General features: G+C 38.8%; 1 protein-coding gene across 9 annotated transcripts in view; it reads left to right on the top strand.

The window, feature by feature from the left end:
* The window catches only part of GRIA4 (glutamate ionotropic receptor AMPA type subunit 4), a 214,567-nt gene that overhangs the window by 115,724 nt on the left and 77,996 nt on the right, over positions 1 to 20,847 (top strand). For all 9 annotated transcript variants that reach the window (XR_015801344.1, XM_014877675.2, XM_088159421.1 and 6 more), the window contains exon 4: positions 7,410 to 7,594. Coding sequence is in view for 8 of the 9 variants with exons in the window: in XM_014877675.2 (XP_014733161.1) it covers positions 7,410 to 7,594 (185 nt within the window). In the remaining variant the exon portion in view is untranslated. The remainder of the gene's footprint in view (positions 1 to 7,409; positions 7,595 to 20,847) is intronic.

The raw sequence follows: 20,847 nt of genomic DNA on the forward strand, positions 1-20,847 counted from the left end.
ATATTTGAAAGTAGACAGGACTTGGAAAACTAGGTAAACCCAAACATGGATTTCTCAAAAACAGATTATGTGAGATAAAGCAATTTTCATTCTATTACAAAATTATTTGTTTTCTAGATATTGGGAAAAACAATGTGTCTCATTCTAGTGCAAGTTTTTACACTTCCATGAAATTTTGCTGAATGAGTTCATTGGGTTTGCAGGCAGGGGTAGTGGGGGTCTACAGGAGTGACTTCTGTAAGAAGCTGCCAGAAGCTTGCCCCATGTCTGAGAGAGCCAGCTGGCTCCAAGATGGACCTGCCACAGGCCAAAGCCAAGCCCATCAGCAATGGTGGTAGCATCTCTAGGACAATGGATTTAAGAAGGGGGAAAGGCTGTGCAACAGAGATAGAAGTGAGACTATGAGAAAGAAACAGCTGTGTAGACACCAGTGTCAGTGCAGAAGAAGGGGTAGGATGCTCTCTAGAGTTGAGGCTCCCCTGCAGCCTGTGGTGCAGACTCTGGCAAGGCAGCTCTGCCCCTGCAGCCCATGGAGATCCACAGTGGAGCAGATTATAGAATTATAGATGGGTTGTGTTGGAAGAGATCTAAATTATCACCTAGTTCAAACACCTCTGCCACAGGCAGTGAACCTTCCACTAGACCAGGTTGCTCAGAGCCCTGTGCAGCCTGGCCTTGACTGTCTCCAGGGATGGGGCAGCCACAGCTGCTTTGGGCCAGAACGACCTTCTACAGCCATGTGCATGGTTTAAGAAGGGGGAGGTGAAGGGAAGGCATTTAAAGATTGTTTTTCTTCCACATTATTCTGCTCTGATTTGATTGGCAATAAATTAATTTTCCCAAGTTGAGACTGCTTTGCCCACAACAATAATTGATGATTGATCTTTCCCTTTCTTTGTCTTGACCCACGTTTTCCCTCATCCCATCCAGCTGAGGAGTGAGAGGGATAGAGGGCTTGGTGAGCACCCAGCATCCAGACAAGGTCAACCCATGGCAGTGAGCTGAAGAAATTTTTTCTTGATAATCTATTAAACACTGATCACACTCAAACTCAGAAAGAAGTATATAAGATTCACTGTCAAATAAAGAGGTATTAAGTATTCATCCATTCTGGTTGAAGGTTTTTTTTCTGGTATCTTTGTTAATGATTTGTATGAGGAAATATAAAATACATTTGTTAAGCCTGCAGAGGATAAAAATTTAAGAGGACTGTGTGTACTCTGGAATTCATTTTTAAAATACATCACATTTTCACCAATGTACTTCAGGAAAAACTTGGATCAATTGCAACGTATCCAGAGGAAAGCAAGGAAAATTGTCAGAATCGAGACTAAAACATTTTCTATAAGAAAAAACTGAGAGAATCATGTTTCAGAAGCAGAAGTGCAGAAAAAAAAAGAAATGTAACAACAGTCTTCAGTTACATAAAGGATTGCTTTAAGGAAGAAGGGAACAAACTGTTCTCCAGGCCTGCTAGAGATAGGACAAGAATGAGTGGCTTTAAATTGTGCCAGGGAAGACTTAGGTTAGACTTTAGAAAACATCTCCTAATGATAAGGATAATTAAGCAATGAATATATTACCTAGGATGTGACCAAATCCTCTTTTGAGATTTTTGAGGACAAAGAAAGATATCTGTCTAGAATTTTTAAAATATAATTTATATGTCTTGGGGGATGAAGGGTTAGAGAGGAACAGATGGAACTATTTCTTGACTTCCCTGTCTTACTTTCCAATCTCTGTATCACTTCTGTGAATCAGACCCAAGAAAGACTCAGAACACACCTGTATTTCTAGTTTCCACTCTGTCACCTGAATTGGCCAGTTTCTATGTACTTTTTGTTAAATGTTCCAGTTCCAGCTCACACTGTAGAAAAAATCAGGGGTGCAAGTGATTTTGTTTAAGTTCTGGAAGTCCTATGCTGACCAAAATTTGAAACAAAACTGTATGTTAATGAAAAGGTAATAAACACAACAAGGAAAAATGAAATATACATGAGTTTGAGTGCTTGGAGTTATTGGTGGAATGTATAGTCATGCATCATACATACTGTAAATTTCTTGTAAGCTTTTCATCACTGTATCTTCTGAATTCATCTCGATAAGATTTGGCCAGATAAAATAAATGGTAGATATTTTCACTTAGCCACATGTCCAAACTCCTTCAGTATTCATTAAAAAAAAAATCTTTGAGATAGATATCTAAGACCAAAAATGGGGTATTTTATGGGTCACATGTCTCCTTTGAAAGCTTGAATGATTAACTTAGACAACTAAACAGCTAGAATCAAGCTACATGAATCCAGCCCTGAATTTTAAATATATTGGCTTATCCTTATCAAATTATTTATTGTTTATCCTTCACTTCTGCTGTGTGTTGGATTCATTAAAAAAAAACTCACCCTAACATTAATTCCCATAGTTGGAATTACATTTCATAAAGTAGCTCCACCAGTGTATGGGGCTTTTGGAATCATAGAAAATCTTGGGACTGAGATTTATTCCTATTTTAAAACTGGCCCTGAAAGACAAGCAAATGAATTTGCATTTCAGTAACATGCAGTATATGAGCCCATATAAGCCCATCTTTGGAAAAGACCCATGTTCATCAGAGATGTTTTCTATGCCTGGGGTCATTAAAAATACATTGCATATGCTGTTTCTAAGTTTATTAACCTCTTTACTTGCTGATTCAGTATTGCTAGTCTGCTAGCCATAGTAAAATACAGTCATTATATGTAAATATTGCATCCTCTGCATTGTAGAAAATCAATAATAGGTTACTGCACAAAAGCTCCAAAATAAGAATTATTACTGGGGGTGCTGCTGTTTGGAGCAAGCAGCCACTTCGCTGTCTGTCTCCTGGCAAGCCCATCAGGAATGATTGCTTGTGCTTAGAGGGTTGGGGAAATGGTTTCCCAGAATGAAAAGGCTGCTGGAAGATGAAAGTTATTGAAATTTAATTATATCACTGTAATTGATCACTGAACTATTTTCTGGTGAAAGCAAGCAAGCAAGCAAGAAAAAAAAAAAGAAACAAAAAGAAGAAACAAAAAGAAGAAACAAAAAAGGAGAAAAAGGAAAAATGTTCATTTTTCTTCTCTGCTTTTCAGTTTATGCTGAAGAGATTTAGATATCAGATTTTACTTCTAATTTAAATTGAAATAAATTAAATCAAATCATTGCCTGCTGAAATGGAATTGGTTAGGGGAAAGCCTGGCTGAAGACAAATAAAGAAGCCTGAAAGGTAACTTAAATTTTAAAATCAAAAAGATTTCTCATGATTTCAACTGCTTTGGTGGAGGAAGGTTGTGTATAGGCTCCAATTACAGAAATGTTGCAGTGAGTAGGAGGAATCCTGGACTACAAACTGACCATTTTACATGCTTCAGCCCCCAGAAGATATCTGACCCTGAAGAAGTACTAATATCTCTACAGCACCAGGTGCACATATGCTATTATTTTTCTATAGATGATGCATTTTTTGATGAAAAAATGCCAGTGGATTGTGGAATGAGGGAAGAAGGCTTAAAAAATTTGAGATTTTGTTTATAATGTATTTAACTGTAGTATCAACCCCAATACATAGATTTTTTGCAGCAGGCATCTCCAGATTTGATTTTACATGAAACAAATAGAGTAACTTTTCATTTTCATGGTTGGGTGGGCGTGGGGGCAGGATGTGGTATTTATGGTATTTTCCCCCAACATTATGACTGTGTGTTAATTTTTGGGACAAAAAAAATAAATTTGCAGTGTGGTAGATCATCACAATTCCACCTGACCAGAGACTAGAAAAGCAAGGAGAGAAGGGATCAAGAAAACAAAAATTTTGAAGACTTTTCCTGTTTTGGTTCCATGATATTGAGGTGGAATTGGCATTACTGGTCCTTAAGCAGTTGTCTAATAGTATCTACATTTAAGCAATGACCTATAAAAATCAGTTGGCAGATTTTTTATCACAGGTCTTTTGAGGAAAATTCCCCAGAATATAGTCCCATAAAGAGGAAAAAGAAGTCCTTCTTGCATATAATGTTCTTGCGTTTGGGAAGGACTTCACTTGAGCTTTCAGGAAGTTCTGTTCATGTTTTATCTTGTTCATAGATTTGATAATTGAAAAAGAAAAAAAAAGAAAAAAAAAGGCAAGCTCTGTGAAGGACCAGGAATTTCTTGATACACATTTCCAGGCTTCAAAGTTATGCTTGGGCACAACCCATTGTCTTTTTAAATAAATTAGTTATCTGCATTTCAAGGTTGAATTAGTTGATGAGGAAGGGTTACTATGAAAATTAATAAGACAGCTTACTTTTATATAATGACATAGTCCTAAACATTTTCTTAAATAATATTGTTTAGAAAAACATAGATTGTGCAGCTCAGCTGATATGAGCTAGCCTAGGGATTTTTTGTTTACTTTTATGTAACAAATAGTATTTCACAAAAAATGGGAAGGAGTGTATTCCATAAAATGAATCATTCATCTTTCTGTGGAATAACTGAGGATAAACAGCAGGTAAACAGAAAATAAATACCTTTTTTAGATGACAGCTATAATATTCATGTCTGCTGTCTTTACTTAGGCAAACATCTTTCTAAAGATTAGGAATGTTGCTTGAATAGAAATGCAGCATTCAGTTTCTGAGAATTATCCCAGGTTAGTTTCAGAGGTTTTGCCTTATAAAATGTGTGCAGAAACCAATTTTTTTCCTTGGCAGCTCTAGCCAATTATTTTGGAAAAATAAGCGTTCTCCACAGCATGTCTAATTTTTATCCAACTGAGCCTGTGAATGCCTTTATTCATTCTGTGTAAACTTCATCGTTGTCAGTCTGTTATATTAAAAATTGTTCCTGCACACTGAATAGATGACCATGCCACTGATGACTTGCACAGGGATTCTGAACTCTTCTGCTGGAGGATATTGCACCATACCCACTTGGTGCTGTTTAGCTGTGTTGTGCCTACATGTGAAAACCCTCATCTAAGTGCCAGCTACCAACAAGAAGCTACAGAAGCTTCAAATACCTAAATGAAGGCAGTTGCTAATGAAATGTGGCAAGTGAAACCTTGATCCAAGATAGAAGAAAAGGTTTTCTGTGTATTTGTCTGATATTTGTCATGCTTTGTGCTGGGATAAATTACCAGTTTGATCAAAACACATCTTAGTGAAGTTGTCCAAATGAAATAAGAAAGGAAGGAGGGAATGTCAATTGCTGTTTCAAACACCATTCATTCTGAATCAAAGAAAATGTTAATTAGTGTCAGGAAGCTGAATTAAGTAAATGTTGACTGCCTTGGTTGCAAAGATCAAGTCAAAGTTACAGTGTAAGTGAAGCAGGAACCCCTGTAACATTGGAGTGGTTTTAATATATGTCTATATATGGAAATGAATAGGAAACGAAGCAAGAAATACAATGCTTGGGAAAGAATCTTGCCCTGATTTGCAGAGATAATTGCAGGCAAAAAGGAGATTGAATATAGCAACAGGAAAAGCAGAATAATTATGCAGCAATTAACAGGAAAGCTGATGGTTCTTTGAAAAAAAATAACAGTCGTCGGGTTAAAAATATATGCTGAGTACAGAAATGTTTTAATACTCAATACATCAAGTATTTGAATTCATTTCCTGCAATAAAATACTGTTTCATAAAATAAATGTCTCATTTATGTTATGAAATACGTTCTACATTTTATGTATTTATTATAATTGTTAGTATTTTTATCTAAAATATGACATCTGAATTGGAGGAAAAATAACTAATAAATGCTCATTTTGGAGTGCTGGTGCATAATGTCATCAAGATAAGAAAAGTTATATTTTAAATTAATATTTCAAAGACTGCAAATGGTATAGGAGCCGGTAGAAAAATGACTACTCCTAGATTTGCAAGATTAGTTTCTCATGTGTTAAAAAAACTTCATATTATACTAACATTATCATCTAGTTTTATTTGACTGAAGGCAAACTCAGGTTTTGGTTGTGTTGCAGGTTTTCTGCTAATTAGTTAGTTAGCAATCACACACTAAAAAATGTTCTTTCTGAAATGTAACTTACAAAAATTCCTCTTGAAATCTGTGGGAATATCTCATAATTCTACAGGGAATCTGTCATGCAGTGGCATCCTTATGTACACTAAAATGACACCTGGGGGTCACTGCACTCAGGCATGGGACACTTGGTGAAGAGGGAAAGAGGCTGCCACTGGGTAGCCAACATCACTAAGGAAAATTTTTAAGAGGTGAAATCTTTCATTTAAAGCTAGTGAGGAAAATTCTGCCAGCTAATGAGTTAAAAGCCACAATCCTGTCATGGTTCTAGACAGGAGAATTCTCTGAATTGTGTCATTTTTATTAACGTGTTATTGAGAAACATATCTGTCCTTTTGTTATTTTTCTATTTTCTAAACATTAAGTCTGGGTGTGAGGTGTACAATCTTCATTGCTTTAAACAAATTCTCCGCTTATTCTGGATGAAAAATAGAATAATACATGCCTCCTGCTTCAGGGGTTGGTTGAGCAAGTCAAGACGAGGTTTTCAAGCTGTCCCAAGTCATGTCATCAGCTCCCCTGCTGCCTCTGTACTGCACATCCCCAGTGAAAAAAACAAAAGAACAAAACAGAGCAGGAAGAAGGTGAAGGGCTGGTGGTCCAGGGCAGCCTGAGACTGTCCTGCAGGTTCAGGGGGAGACCTCTGACAGGACACTGCCTTTCCCGTCTGTAGATGGCCTCAAAGACAGCACGGGGGCATCAAATACTGGTACTGATAAAAAGCACTAATCCTGCCCGTAGTAACAGTTAATGCTTCTCTGGTGCCCTTTATTCATTGACCTCTAATCTCTTTGCATACATTGATTCAAGCCATATGGAAGCTCTGAAACAGTTCAATATAATTTCTATTCATACATCTATACTGGCATACAAATGCATAAGTATCATTAAGTTAAACAAAGAATTCTTGCTAGGAAGCATTAAAAGCTGCTTGGATTAAGTGTTGTTATTAAAAAAACCAACCCAAACCGAAGCATTTGAATGCTTTTGTGGTATGCAAATACTTCTGCTGAATGAGTAGGCTCAGATTTTTTCTTTGCTGTACCATTAAATGCCCAGATACAGAAACTGTACAAAACTAATCTGAGAAGCTGAATGCTTGAGTGGAAGAGTTTGCGTGTATGGATCATATGAAGATTATCCATAATGCTCACTCCCAGCATTCTGATCACAGCGATTTTAAATTTTGTTAATTGCATTCTGTACGCTGATCATGGCAAGCAGCATGGGTAGGGATTCAAATATTCTCTTATTCCCTTCCCTGCAGGAGCATACGTTAAGAGACATAATATTGATTAAGGACAATTCCTATTCAAAAAACGCAATGATTGTGTTACTAGTGTATCGTTTCCTTCTCTTTTAGGTTATTCAATACTTCAAGCAATTATGGAAAAAGCAGGACAAAATAGCTGGCAAGTCAGTGCCATCTGTGTGGAGAATTTTAACGATGCCAGCTACAGGCGGCTTTTAGAAGATCTGGACCGAAGGCAAGAAAAGAAATTTGTAATAGACTGTGAAATAGAGAGGCTTCAGAATCTCTTAGAACAGGTAACACCTGCTTTTAATGTTACTATAAGCACATTACTGAAACTCCAGATGAGATTGCATTTTGTTTATTTTGTCAATGGAAATGAAATTAATTATTTTAATTTTTTTTTTTAACTTCGTGGCTTAGATTTGTATGTCCCCTTACCTGTTCCATTCTCTTTTCATGTACAATACTTGTCTTAGCAGCTGGCATGTCAGGGCAGGGAGCCTCTCCTTTCCCCCTCAGGACGTTGGTGGCAAAAGGTGCCAGCAGCCAGGGCAACTGCACATTTAGTCTGACTTCCCAGCACCTCCCTGCCTGATGCCTCCTGCATCAGGGGCAGAAGGCTGCTGGAACAACATGGTGTTGTTGAATTGCATGTGTGTTCTTAGTTTGTACCTTCATGGGTGTAAAGCTCTGCTTTGTTTGAAAGGGGAAATAAAAATCTATTTTAAATCCATTATTCTTTCTGTTTGCCAAATAGCATAGGTCATGTATTTCTAGCCATAAAAAGCTTTAAAAGTATTGTTGCAAATATTTAGACTGATAGTTTTATCACCTAGCAGGGTATTTAGGAACACAAATAAAAATGCTATTGAATAGTGAAGAGAGGTCTGGTTCTTCCATCAGTTATTCGTGGAAACATGTTGCTGGGGAAAGAAAATACTGGGTCAGACAGACTGGCTTGCACTGGGTATTATCTATACCAGTGTGCAAAGTGAGTATCAAACTCTGCTGGTCTGATGTGGCAAATCTATCTCTATATAGTGTTTATGTGTAGCTCTTTCCTAAATGACGGAAAAAAATTTAATTATGCTTAGAAAGAAAAATTTTGCCAAATGACAGGAAAGTAACCTATGGTTAACTATCTGCACATCCTATGATCCCACATAATACATTGCTGTAGTGCAAGTCCACTGTTCAGTGCCTCCTGCTGCTGCAGGAATTGCAGGGAATGAATGCCATCTGCTGGTGCTGGACCCTCTGCCACCACTCTGCTTTTCTGGGTTAATGTGCTAGAGAATTTTGAAGATTGTCTTGCAAAACCATTCATAGTGCATCTGCCTCTGAAGTCACTGAAAAATTAAATGTCATTTTTGATACAGAAATTCATAAAATAGTACTCATAAATGCATAAAATAGTACTCAATGTCATATAAGCATCAATTTTGCTTTCACTGGCAGAAGGTAAAGAGAGAAACTGAGAATGTATAGTGTGGCTGACATAACAAGGACTTTTTCTGTGACTATTGCCAAGAAAAGGACAGACAGCCTTATTGCTACAGATACTCATTTGGCCATTATATCCTTCTTTAAACGCCATTATGTTTTAATACATACTTCTACAGCATATAATGAAATCCTCCCCCAGTTCAGCCTACATTGTGTTAAAACAGAACACCCATGTGAGGGTCTTCTAAATTACATTCAGAAAAACAATTTCTCCCTCACTTCTTCGTGTGCACATGACGTTACCTGATTTCTTTTACATGGCATGCAAATGTGATATAAAACAAGTGTGTTCTGTTACCACAAGCCTTGGAGTACACCCACCATCCTGCATAGGTGTTCCTACTGACTATCCTCACAGTTTCAAAGGAAAATGAAGTCAGTGAGTACATGTTTGGATCTCACTGGTCTAGCATGTACATTTCATTTTCAACCAGGAGCTGCTGCTTATTCTCCTTCTAGATCGGCAGCTTCATAGTCAGTTCATGCAGGTCTGGATTTTGCATGCCTAAAATAGGTAGCATATGCAGGCATGCTAAGAAATAAAAATGGAGTGCATGGCCACAACAGGCTGAATCAGACATGGTGAGTTTGTCTCACACCTCTACAGGACAAGCCTTAAAGCTAATTGAGCTGCTTTTTCAATAACTGCACAGGGAGAGTTGAGGGTAGGAGTTAACACCTTACATGCAGCATACTTCTCTCACTTTTAGTAAGTGATTTATCTAGCTACTGTCTAATTTTGGGTGGGATAAATTTTACCTAGGAGATGAGGTTTTTTTACTTTTGCTTATGTTTATTTGCTCCTAAGTGTAAAGTCTTTGCCCTAAATCTATGCTAGTCAAGTGAAAGAAACTGGCTTGATGGCTTACAGATTTAGTTCTCTCAGTAGTCACTGTCTATACATATCTAACATATACATATCTATATTTGCATGACCTAATTAAATTGGAAGTCATGTATCATGTGAATTCCCTTCTTCCCCCCATATGCCTGAAGATTCTCTCCATCCTTCTAAAGGACCATCACTGTAAAAGCAGGAATGGCATTACAGCCAGGCTAGGGAAAGAATGCAGAAGAGCTGCAGCTTAACTCTCCCCTGTGAAGGTCCTGGTCTTCCTACACAGGCTAACCTACAAATGAGCCTGGGGTGCTGGTTTGGGGTTCCAATATGACCCTCAAAGACCAAATGCTACTTTGAGAATGGGCAGCCAGAAGCAGTCTCAGACACAAAACATTTAGTTTTCAAAAAATAGAAATTAAAAAATTACCACAAATAAATTAGCCCATGTAGAAAATGCCAAATAACAACCATTTTCAAATATCAGCCATTGACTTTTTCCCTTTGCTTGAGGGCTTTAATAACCTGTAGCAGACAGGTAAGGTGGCTTCACAGCTTCACAGATGGACTAAAATTTGGCATATTCTTCTCTACATACACGGAGGAATTGATTAAGCTTCAGTGAGTCTAATTAACTCAACTTCTTTCCTGCCTAGTTCTCCTGTAATTGAGAGCCTAAGTTGTGACTATACTGTAATACTTTGCAATGTACAAGTAAATGTTCTGCAGAACATTTAGGAAAAGTAATTAAATCTCAGTAATGAGACCATAACTCAAAGCGCTTTGCCCTTAAATCTACGCTAATGAAGGGAGGGAAACTGGCTTGTGGGCTTGTGGGTTTCTTCTCAACTGACTGCCCATGTACATACACATTCACACTTCTCATGACTATATCTCAAGCAGTGAAGACTGGAGGCTTTTTCACTGTCTGTGTTGTAGAAGTGAGATAATGTGCTCCTCCCCGGCCCTGCTGTCCACTTATCTCACCTGGTGTTTTCTGCTCGCTGTCCTCTTCACCTGCCAGCAGAGACAAACAGCACCTTGCTGTTTCCTCACTTCTTGTACAACTTTTTTGTCACTATTTCCTATTTCCTTTTGTCCCCTGTATTTCTTAGTTTTATTAGTTTTTCTCATTTATTTTCTCCTCTCTATGTATGTTGGTGTTTGTGTATAGAAGCTATTCCCCATACTCTATATCTGGGACTTGTCTTCAAAGAAAAGTTCTCTCCTGGAACCCTGTGATGTATCTGAATTCCAGACTCCCCCCATGCACAAACTAGGATATGCATTTTTTATCATGAGATCTTCCTTTTAGGTTTTATGTAGCTATGATGTTTTGGGCACGGCCAAGTCTGTGTTGATTTTTATGGTGAAATACAGAGAAACAGGGTTTGATTTTCATATTTCCATTCTAGAAAGGGACAGTAGGGCTGCCATTACATTAAATCCAGAAGACGGATTCAGCCTGCACTCTAGTGTTTGTATCTCGTTTGCTTGGATTTCTCCCTCTTGTCTTCATCTCAACAAAGGTTTCAGATCTTACCTCTCAAGGATATGCCAAGATTGTGATGGTTTTAATAAAGCTCCCCTTCTTTGGTCATGTTCACCCATACAAGACTGACTTGGAGGTATTTGGGGATTACTGGAAACATTTTGCTTGGTTTAGGTGTTAGTGCCCGTTGGTATGGCTCAGCTCAAAGCCCTGTTTAAACATAACATTGAAACAAGGCAGCCATTTCTGTACACGTGAAAGAGTTGTCTCTATGATCAGTAAGAAAGACAGTGTCTTCAGCCTGAGTCAGCAGATCCCCACCTACACATAATAATCTGCTGTAACTTAAGCCTGCCGAGATAATTTTAGCTCCTTTTCATCCTTTATTCTCAGGACAGTGAAAGAAGCCTTTACCTTCTTAACAGCTTTCAACTACCATAGCCAGGAAAACCTTTTTGTTCCCTGGAAGTGAAACTCATCCTTTATACTCCACTGGCAGACCTTATCATCCTGCATCCCGGGCTCTGGAAGTCACCATACAAACACCAAGACTATTCCCAGAAGTATTTTCTTTGCTTGCCCACTTTAAGTGAGGCACATGGTTTGCCTTTGGGAATGGGAAACAGGCTTGCACCCATTTTATTGAGCTGTAGTCCCGCTGTGTGGCTGGGGGCGGTGTGGCTCTAGGCATGGACTGCTCCCTCCCTGTGGCCTCTCAGGGCAGCCTTGGCAGTGCTGGTGCTTGGGGCAGACCCACAGTCTGTAACACAAGGGGACTCAGTGCTTGACATGACCACTGCTGCTGGCCTGCAGAAATAACCCAGAACCAGTGTGTTTCACTGCTGAGCAGGAGCCCACTGAGCAGTGAAAATAAGATGAAAAGTGTCTCTGTCCATGGCAGGGGGATTGGAACTCAATAATCTTTAAGGTCCCTTCCAATTCAAACCATTCTAGGATTCTGTGATATTACAAAGATCTATTCCACGTCAGCTTTCCACACAGCTTTCAGAAAATGTGTTTCCATTTTGGAGAAAGCATGTGCGCTTAATGATTATAGAAAACTGTTCATGCTTAACAGAATGCATTCTAGAACCTTGTAAGTGATGTCACTAAATCTGATTCCCAGTTAATTTACCCAGCCCTTTGTTTCATCTGTTCATACACAGCCATAAAAAAAAAAATGTGCAATGAGTTTTTAATTCAAAGCATAAACCAGGATAGCCCTTTATTTGTGTTGCATAAGTGACTGGAGACAGAGGCAAAGCATCATTTTCCTACAGGCATGAAATTAGAGAATTTTTTTTACCATTACCTTTACAGATTACAGAAAGGGAACTAAAACAAAGACACAGAAAGATAAAATGATAGCTCCACAGTTTTATGTAACAGCTATAGCTTATATAGCAGAATGCATTTCTAGTGATTCATTTTCTGTCAAGGACCGTTGTGTCCTTGTTTACCAACATCCTTTTTTCCACAGCACTTTCAGCAGGTGGTCTTTTAAAAGCACAAAAATATTCTGTTTGAATGAAAGGATGAAAGTCAGTGAAAGGAATGGAAAATTCTTTGCTTCTGTGTCTCTTCTTTACAAGCTGTGTTTCTAAAGTGCTCCCATGAATTTAATACAAGGAACTTTCTGCTTAAGATGAAACTAATGCTTGAAGCCCATTGTAACATGATTTCCAGTTCCTTCCATCTAATCCACTAACACTGGCAGCAAGCTGTATAGCATCTGAGCAATCCAGGCCAAAGGAGTCATTTGCCACATACAGCACAGCAAGAAACACACAACTGTTCATTGAGAGTTTTGCTTCTTTTCTTACCCCTTCTTTTCATTTTATTTTTCTTCCTGCCTTTTAAAAATAGTGTGTCTGTTTGCATTTTTTCTGCTCATTCAGTGAAAATCAGAAGTCAAGGCAGCCTAGGGCTGAAGTTATATCTACTAAAATAAGAAAATTATTACTCTAAGCTTTATTGAATTTACTGAGTTTCTATCTGAAATGTAGAACCCATGTTTTCCAAAATAAGTATGCCAACAAAAGTAATGTGGGGTTTTTTATTACTGAGAAAGCTCAAACAAAACTAATACCACATACCTATTTAAGCTGAAGCTATGAAACCCTAAGTCAGGCTTCCCAGTCTAACAGAAGCATTATTTTTTAATTTTATTTTTCCCCCAGAATTTTATTCACATTAGTACTTACTCCTTGCTTAATTTGTATAAGTACAATCTGAAACAATCCAGAAACTACGTACAACAAATGGGAGTGGTATTTAGAAGTACTAAAACAAGTGATATCCTTCTGGTTTTTCGTGGATTTTGTTTTTCTCCTAGACCAACTCTCCCACAAGCACCATAAAATTTTTCTTCCCAGAAGAGTACTGAGCAAGCGAGAAAAGACAATTCCTATGGCTAATCCAGAAATGTGTGGAAGGTGTCAGTACCTGTGTGCTGACTGGTAGCTGTCAGACAGGAGGTGTATTGTCCAGGTGCTTCCTGTCCTTTTGGTGGCTAAAACAGCTGGGTCTCTGCTCTCCACTCAGCAGCCAGTATTAGTAAGAACTATACAGACTTAATGCCTGAGATGCCTTAGACAGTGTCTTAAAGGTATTGTCTTCTTTTCAAATATAGCTGAAATTGCCATGTGTGTTAAATAATATTTTACTAGAATATTGATAAATAGACACAGAGACAGCTCAGTAGCAGAAAAGAGATTTCCTTTGGAAAGATGGTTGAAAATATACAACTAAAAACACACATTTAATGAAATGTCATGGTGCTTTCTCCTTGGTTGTACTTGTATTTAATTAGCTGGGATACTTTACCTTCAGTAAATACACATCATAGATTTCTTCCATTATTTCTTTGTTGCTGTTTCACAAGCAATGCTGAAATGTAAAAAAATAGTGTGGTCAGATTTGAAGACTATCACAGAAAATAATTTTGAAGATTACAGTGAAAACATATTTTATTTGTTCAACCCTGTATTTGTTCTTTTTACTTCTTCAGATGCTAAAAACCCTTATTACTGGAGAAGCAGACTGTCATTTGCTCAGCCATAGCTGATCTCACAGCTATTTCTTATACTTTGTTCAGTTCAGAAATGTGTTCAGGTATACAATGCAGTTAATACTCCAAACAGATTTGATAATTACACTGAAAAGTGTAAGCTAAGAGTCATTTATATCATGAGGAACAGTGTTATTATTTTAGCCCTTTTCTTCTGGTCTTTCAATATTTTTTTTTCTTTTTGCTGTTAATCTGTACCAAAAGGACATGCAAAATGATGTAAGGAAGCTTTCAGAAGCATGAAGTGTTGGAATTGGAAGTTAACAGTTTTCTTCCCCTGTCCCTTTTTCTGACAGAATTCTCATTGTCATCACATATCAAGCATTGCAGAGCAAGTAAGACACCAGAAGAAAAAAAAAGACTGGACCCTTAGAGTGGTGGGATTTGTTTCCAGACAGATTTTGGAGCTAGTTTTGAAATTCAGACTGTGAAGTACTGACATGAATAGTTCTATTTCACAAACTAAGAAAATAATTGAGATTGAAAGTCATCTTTGAAGATCACTCCTGGTGCTCAAGGGGGCAATCTAAAATCAGGTTACTCATTAGGACTAATTTTGAATGCTTCCAAGGATGGTGATCACATAACACTTTTATTTCCTGTTTCTCTACTTGACTACCTCATGGAAAAAAATAAATTCCTCAGATCTAGCCGTAATTTCTTGTGTTGCAACCTATGTCCCTTGCCTTTTGTCCTATTGTTGTACAGCTCAAGGGAGAGTCAGGTACCCTATTACCTCCACCATCCCATTTGGTTTTTATAGATAATTGCTAAGATTTGCCTGAGCTATTTCTTCTCCAAGCTGCTCCAGTCACAGCTGTCTCAGCTTCTCCTCATATGACAGATGCTTCAATACCCTTTTTGGTGTTTCTGGACTGTTTCAGTATGTGCATGTCTCTTTCGAACTGGGGAGCCCAGCAGGTGCACACCATTGCAGATGTGCCTCAGCAGGGCTGAGCAGAGGGGCAGGATCACCTCCCCCGACCTGATGGCAATGCAGTCCAGAGGCTGTTGGGTTTCTCTGCCATGAGGGTGCATGACTGGTCCATGGGAAACTCAAACCAGAAGCCCAGGAGCTTTCTGGCAAGGTCTCTTCTTATCCAGTGTGTACTCAGCCTGTCCGGCTGCACTTGGTGAGTCAGGCTGAGAGTCAGGGCAGGAAATAAAGCACAGATGCACACAGCAGAGCTCCTCTGATTCACAGTACTCTTTTTACACACCTATAGGCAGCTCTTGAGATAGAAAACCCTTGTGAGTGAGTGAACAAACTGTGTATCATCTTGTATTGAATCTTGCAAACCCGTGATGTGCTTGCATCAGAAAGAGCCAGAAGGAATAAAAGGGTGATCGGATCAACCTCTGTGCTACATTGTGTGACTGCATCTAAAAAGTCCTTCACTGAGCCAGGCAGATGCTTCTCCAGTATTTTGGTTCTTCCCTCTCTGCTACTTCATTGTTTCAGATAGCCCTCTCAGGCAGATTTTTACCAGAAATTCGATTTAATTGTGTCTCCATAATGACCTTCATGCAAAGCTCAGCAAAGTCAGCTGAAAACATAAGCTAACTGTAATTGTATTTGCCTAGGACCTTTATGTTTACTTCTTTCTGAAAGAGAATGTTGCTACTCCTAATTTCTGTTTCCTAGTGCTTTTCATATGCAGTAATATGACAATGTTTGTTTCTATATTTATACAAACAGGTATGTCCATAAACATGTCCACGTGATGAGGACTATATTCAGAAATGTTTCTCCTTTCTGTGTGAATGGCAATGGATTTCCTTTCTTCTTCCATCTGTAGCAGCTCCATCCTCTCCCACCATCTCCAACAAAGTTGAAACCTAAGCATTTAGTATTCAAAGCCTTCCAATGTCCACTGTGAACAGCATTTTCTTCTGAATTTTGCATAGTGAATCAGTTTTGCTGTCATAGATCATCAGTCTAGCTCCTGGTGTACCAAACGGGCTGATTCCAGTGGTTTTTTCCTGCACCCCGCTCTCCCCAGCCCATAAGAATTAAATAGCATGTTTCTCAGTAAATGAGCACTTTTCTTAGCTCTCTCAGTGCTCTGTATCATCAAGATCAAGCTTCATTGCTCAACCAGGGCTTATTTGCCTTTAAACACAGAGGTGAAAACTGTTATGGAGCAGCTGACACAGATTTAATGCTTCAGTGTACACAGCTGAACTGATACATAATAATAAAAAGAATTACATTGTCCTGTGTAATATTACAATTTACACATGAATGTAAAGTTGTCACAAAGTACTAGTATCATTAATCTTGTAAAAACTGCATGCCAATAAGTTCTAATTAATAACAGTCAACAATTGCTATTAACAAGCATAATAGGGAAGAAGCTGCCCAGTGTCTTGAATGCTGTTCACAGCTGTCTAACTCAGTTGTTCAATGTGCTGTTTGACATCACTGATTCCTCAGCCTTATAGAGCCTTGAGATATGTTGCTGAGAAATATTCTGTATGTGTTTGCACTGAAAAATCTCTCTACTAGGTAAAATGGAGCGGGTTGTCACAGCAAGAATTAGTAGTAGTAGTAGAATTAGTAGCAGTACTAGTAGTAACAGTAGTCGTAGTAGTATTGCCATCGAAATGAAAGCAAGTGTATGTGTGTGTGGAGAAAAGTACAGAAGACAACATAGTCCCCTCCTTCTTCATCTCATCTCATTTTGTCTCAGAAGTGATAAACTTGAAAAAGTAATGTTTCTCTCAATTTCTCTAAATTGATTGAGTTGTTAATTTGGCTGGTTTTAAATATTGTGTTTTTCTCATCTTAGTTTCCAGTGTGTCTACTAACTGAAGGTAGCACTTGGCACTTTTGCAAACCATATTTAGATTACTAGCATATTTATTTCAAGATAATAATAAATTAAAACATGATACTTTGCCATAAATTGCAACATAATACAGGAAGGCAAAAATTAACCAGACACGTGAGTTACACAAAGTACAGCTCCAACATTCCTTCTTCCTTGTTTTTCATGGGCACAGAGATGTCTTGGCACAAAGAACCACTAGCACAACACAGATGAGTATTTATCAAGAGATGCATGGCTTTTACATGTAGTTTAGCACATAATGTAGATTTCTTTATCTCTTGTTTCAGAAGCAGCATGGACTGTCTGCAGTTTTCCCCTGCAGGTTTAGTTCTGCTGTCACAAAACCAGAGGAGCAAATCATTAGCCCAAGCATTTGGTACGTGCACAGCACACTGACCGTAGTGTGAGCAGTAGCAGCATTGTTGGATTTCCTACCACTTCAGGGACACAGGAGCAGCTCTCTGCGTATGTCAGTCCCAGAGGGAATGGGAGATTCATAAAATGCCTTTTCTTCATCATTCTTTACTCTCCATGCTTTTTTTCCCTAGAGGTCTATGGAGCTGCTTCTAAGCAACATGTCAGTGAAAACTGATAGTTCTTCTCCTTGAAGGAGCCAGCTGCCAGCACTGCCACCAGCAGTTTCCTCACCCTGCAGAGCCTCTGCATAGGCTAATTTCTGTGAAGCAGCTGGGATTTTGCACACATTCCCACACTGCACAATAATAAGAATGCATTTTGTTACTGCAGCACACAACTGATGAGGTTTGGACATGAGAAATCAGTTATTTCAGTCACTGAAAGAGCAAATAGGCAGTAAGAGACAAAGAATGAATATGAATGATTCAAAGGATTTGTGAAGCGACCTTCTTCTTACACCCTTCATCTCTTTTCTTGCTTCCTTCTTCCTTACAGGTCTGCATATCCTATTTAGGATAGGAGTAGGCTTTGAATGCAAACAACTCTAGCAGCAGAAGGAAGCAACTAGCCATGCTCAGGGCACTGGTTAATGACCTTTGAGTCACCTCTCCATGTTTTCTTCCCCAGCAGCTTCCTGTGCTGCACAGGGCTCTCTGCTTTGCCAGCTGGTGGTAAGCATGGGGTCTGTGGGGGAAGCTCTCTGCCCAGATGTGGGGGGGGCAGATGTGCACACTCCTGTTCCAGCTCAGCACCTGCCTTCACAAGAGAGACAGAGACACATCTGCTTTGTTTTCTGCTTTCTTTAGCATCCTCTCTAGTGCCTGTCCACCCTTTCCCCAATACGAATGCCCTTTTCTGAGGGCCCTTTTCTAGCTGTTAAAATTGGGTTTGTTTCTCAATTGCTTTTTTTATGGCTTTGTGAAAGATTTATCCTGGCTTCAGATATTGTATAAAATCCCACTTCAGTTGTGGTTTATATCATCACCATTTCTGCTGCAATATTTCAGGTCAGGTCTCAATCTTCTGTCTTTAACAAGTGTCCTCTCTTTTCATATTGCGTTAGACAGACTTCATTTTATTGCAGGTGTTCTTTTTCTTAAGGCAGTGGATTGTGACACAATAGCAGAGGAAAACCTTTGTTAAAGTCCAATTGGTAATGCACAGCCATCACCCTTTGAAGAGATTTAACTGAAAATAAGTCCTTTTCACTCCAGCTGTGCTGACCTCCATCTTCTGTAAATCATAATGAGGGACATTTCATGCTACAGAAGTTAGGCATTATTTTAAAATGAGTTATGTGCAATATCCATTTCACAGTAGTAGAGAACAGAGGATGACTTGGGGCCAGATTCTCTGTTCAGATGCTGATGCAAGTTTGCAAATGGTTTTATCAAAGTCAGTGACCTTGCCACACACAGGGAAAAAAACCAGAAAATAATCAAAGCAGACACTGGTAGCCCTTCTTTTACGATAGTAGAACAGTTTCTGAATTTCCTAGACCAGGCTGTTGTTCAGCTAAATTGAAAGAACAGTATTGTGTGATAAAGTCACAGAATAGTGTCAAAAGCCTGAGTTGGATCTCACCGGCCCTGATTTTACTAAATTTTAAAGTCAATATAATTCTAGTTACTTTTGATTATCACTGAAATTCTGAAATCAGAATAAGACATTTTCATAGTTGTGTTGTAGTATAGCAACTAAAAATTCTCACAATGCACTGTTCTTTTTAGTTTCTTTTACATATGCACTTTATAATATCATTAAAGCCTAATGCTGATTTGGACTTTTTTGAAGCTCACCTTTCTGCAGACACTTACATAAACAGTAATATTTGAAAAAAAACTCAACCAAACAAAATTGTCTTAGATTCTGAAATATACTTGATAGCCTAATGGCCTTAATATCTGACCTTTTTTTATTCTTTTCTGTTTTATTTACAGAAATTTGCTATTCACTAATAGTGTGACTACAGGGCAACACATGGAATGACTGTTGTCTTCCCTGTTAATAGCAATTTGGGAAGCAGATTTTATTTTCTTACTAATTCTTCTTAATACTGATGATTATTTAATAATTTCTTCAATTTTACAAATAAAAGTATTAAAAAGCTCCAATTCTACTTGCTAGTCACCTTGGTCATTGAACTAAAAACTGCAAGTCAACGTGCAAAAAGCCACTGCAGCATCCTGCTTACACTTTCTCTCAGCCTTCCCCAAAAAACCAAAGTTTACCCTTCCCAGCAGTTTCTTCCTAAAATCTCCCTGAGCAAGTTGAGGTCACCCTAAACTCCCACTGTGGCAAAAGGCAGGTACATTATGTTTGTGTGGCATTTAAGGAGACAGAGTAGGACTACGGAGCAAAGCCAAATGTTTGGAATTAAGTACTCCATAGCACATAAGTATTAGTGTGCATAGTGTGTAAATAGTGAATACTGCCCTGGATTGCTGGCACTAGCACAGTTCAGAGCATCTTGAAGCAGTGAAGAGCACAGTGACACATACAGGGGGTTATTCCTTCTGTATGAGCAGTTTCCTGGTGTTTCACTGCTGGTGTGACTGGCACAGCCCAGCTTTTATGCCTTAGCCCTGCTAGGTTTCACAACTGGCCACAGTGAATGATGTGTGAAGCTCCCCGACAGAGCCACTAAAGGTCCCTGTGACAGCACTGCCCTCTCTTCCAGGACCTTGCTTTGGAAATGAAGGGAGTTCTGACAGCTCAGCCTTGTGTTGCATGAATCAGCCATCTGCCTCATGGGTGCTCAGGGCATGTCTAAGAAAGTGCAGCTCACAGGAATACAGAGTATTTAGCTGAAAAATGCTTTTTTTGCAGTCAATCTCCTGGCTCCTGAGTTTCACATCAAGGCTGGACTCAAAATACATGAACTGTTTTTTGTTTGGATGATGATAAACAAGATGTGTGCTGAAGTGTAGTATGTGTTCAGTCTAGTGACCAGGCTAGAGAGAGTCCATTGCAAATCTCTGAAATGTATGCTATGGATGCCAGCTCCTTAGCACCAACACTTTTGCTGTATAGTTCTTATCCCACAGCTGCCCTATTTGCTAATGTGGATGTTAGACAGTGCCACTCTACCTTCCCTCTAGGCTATAATTGAACTTGGCCTTTTGGTCTGAATTGAGGGGTGCACAAGGAAGTACCTGGGTTTTTTAAGTTTCCCCAGACTTAATGAACTTCTGTAGCAAAGGCTTTCTGGAACATTCTCTCTTATCTGCCAAAATCTCCCGCCTGTTTTGGGTTTTGGCTGATATCTACTCTTACATGAACGGAATGATTGAGGTCTCATCTCTCAAAACTTTAGTCAGTTAAGGCACAAAGAAGGAAACTGAGAGACTTCACATTCCAGGCTGAGTAGATGTCAAGCTCCTTCCTCT

This window comes from Sturnus vulgaris, chromosome 2, assembly GCF_052056855.1.
Source record: "Sturnus vulgaris isolate bStuVul1 chromosome 2, bStuVul1.hap1, whole genome shotgun sequence".
Taxonomy (NCBI): Eukaryota; Metazoa; Chordata; class Aves; order Passeriformes; family Sturnidae; genus Sturnus; species Sturnus vulgaris.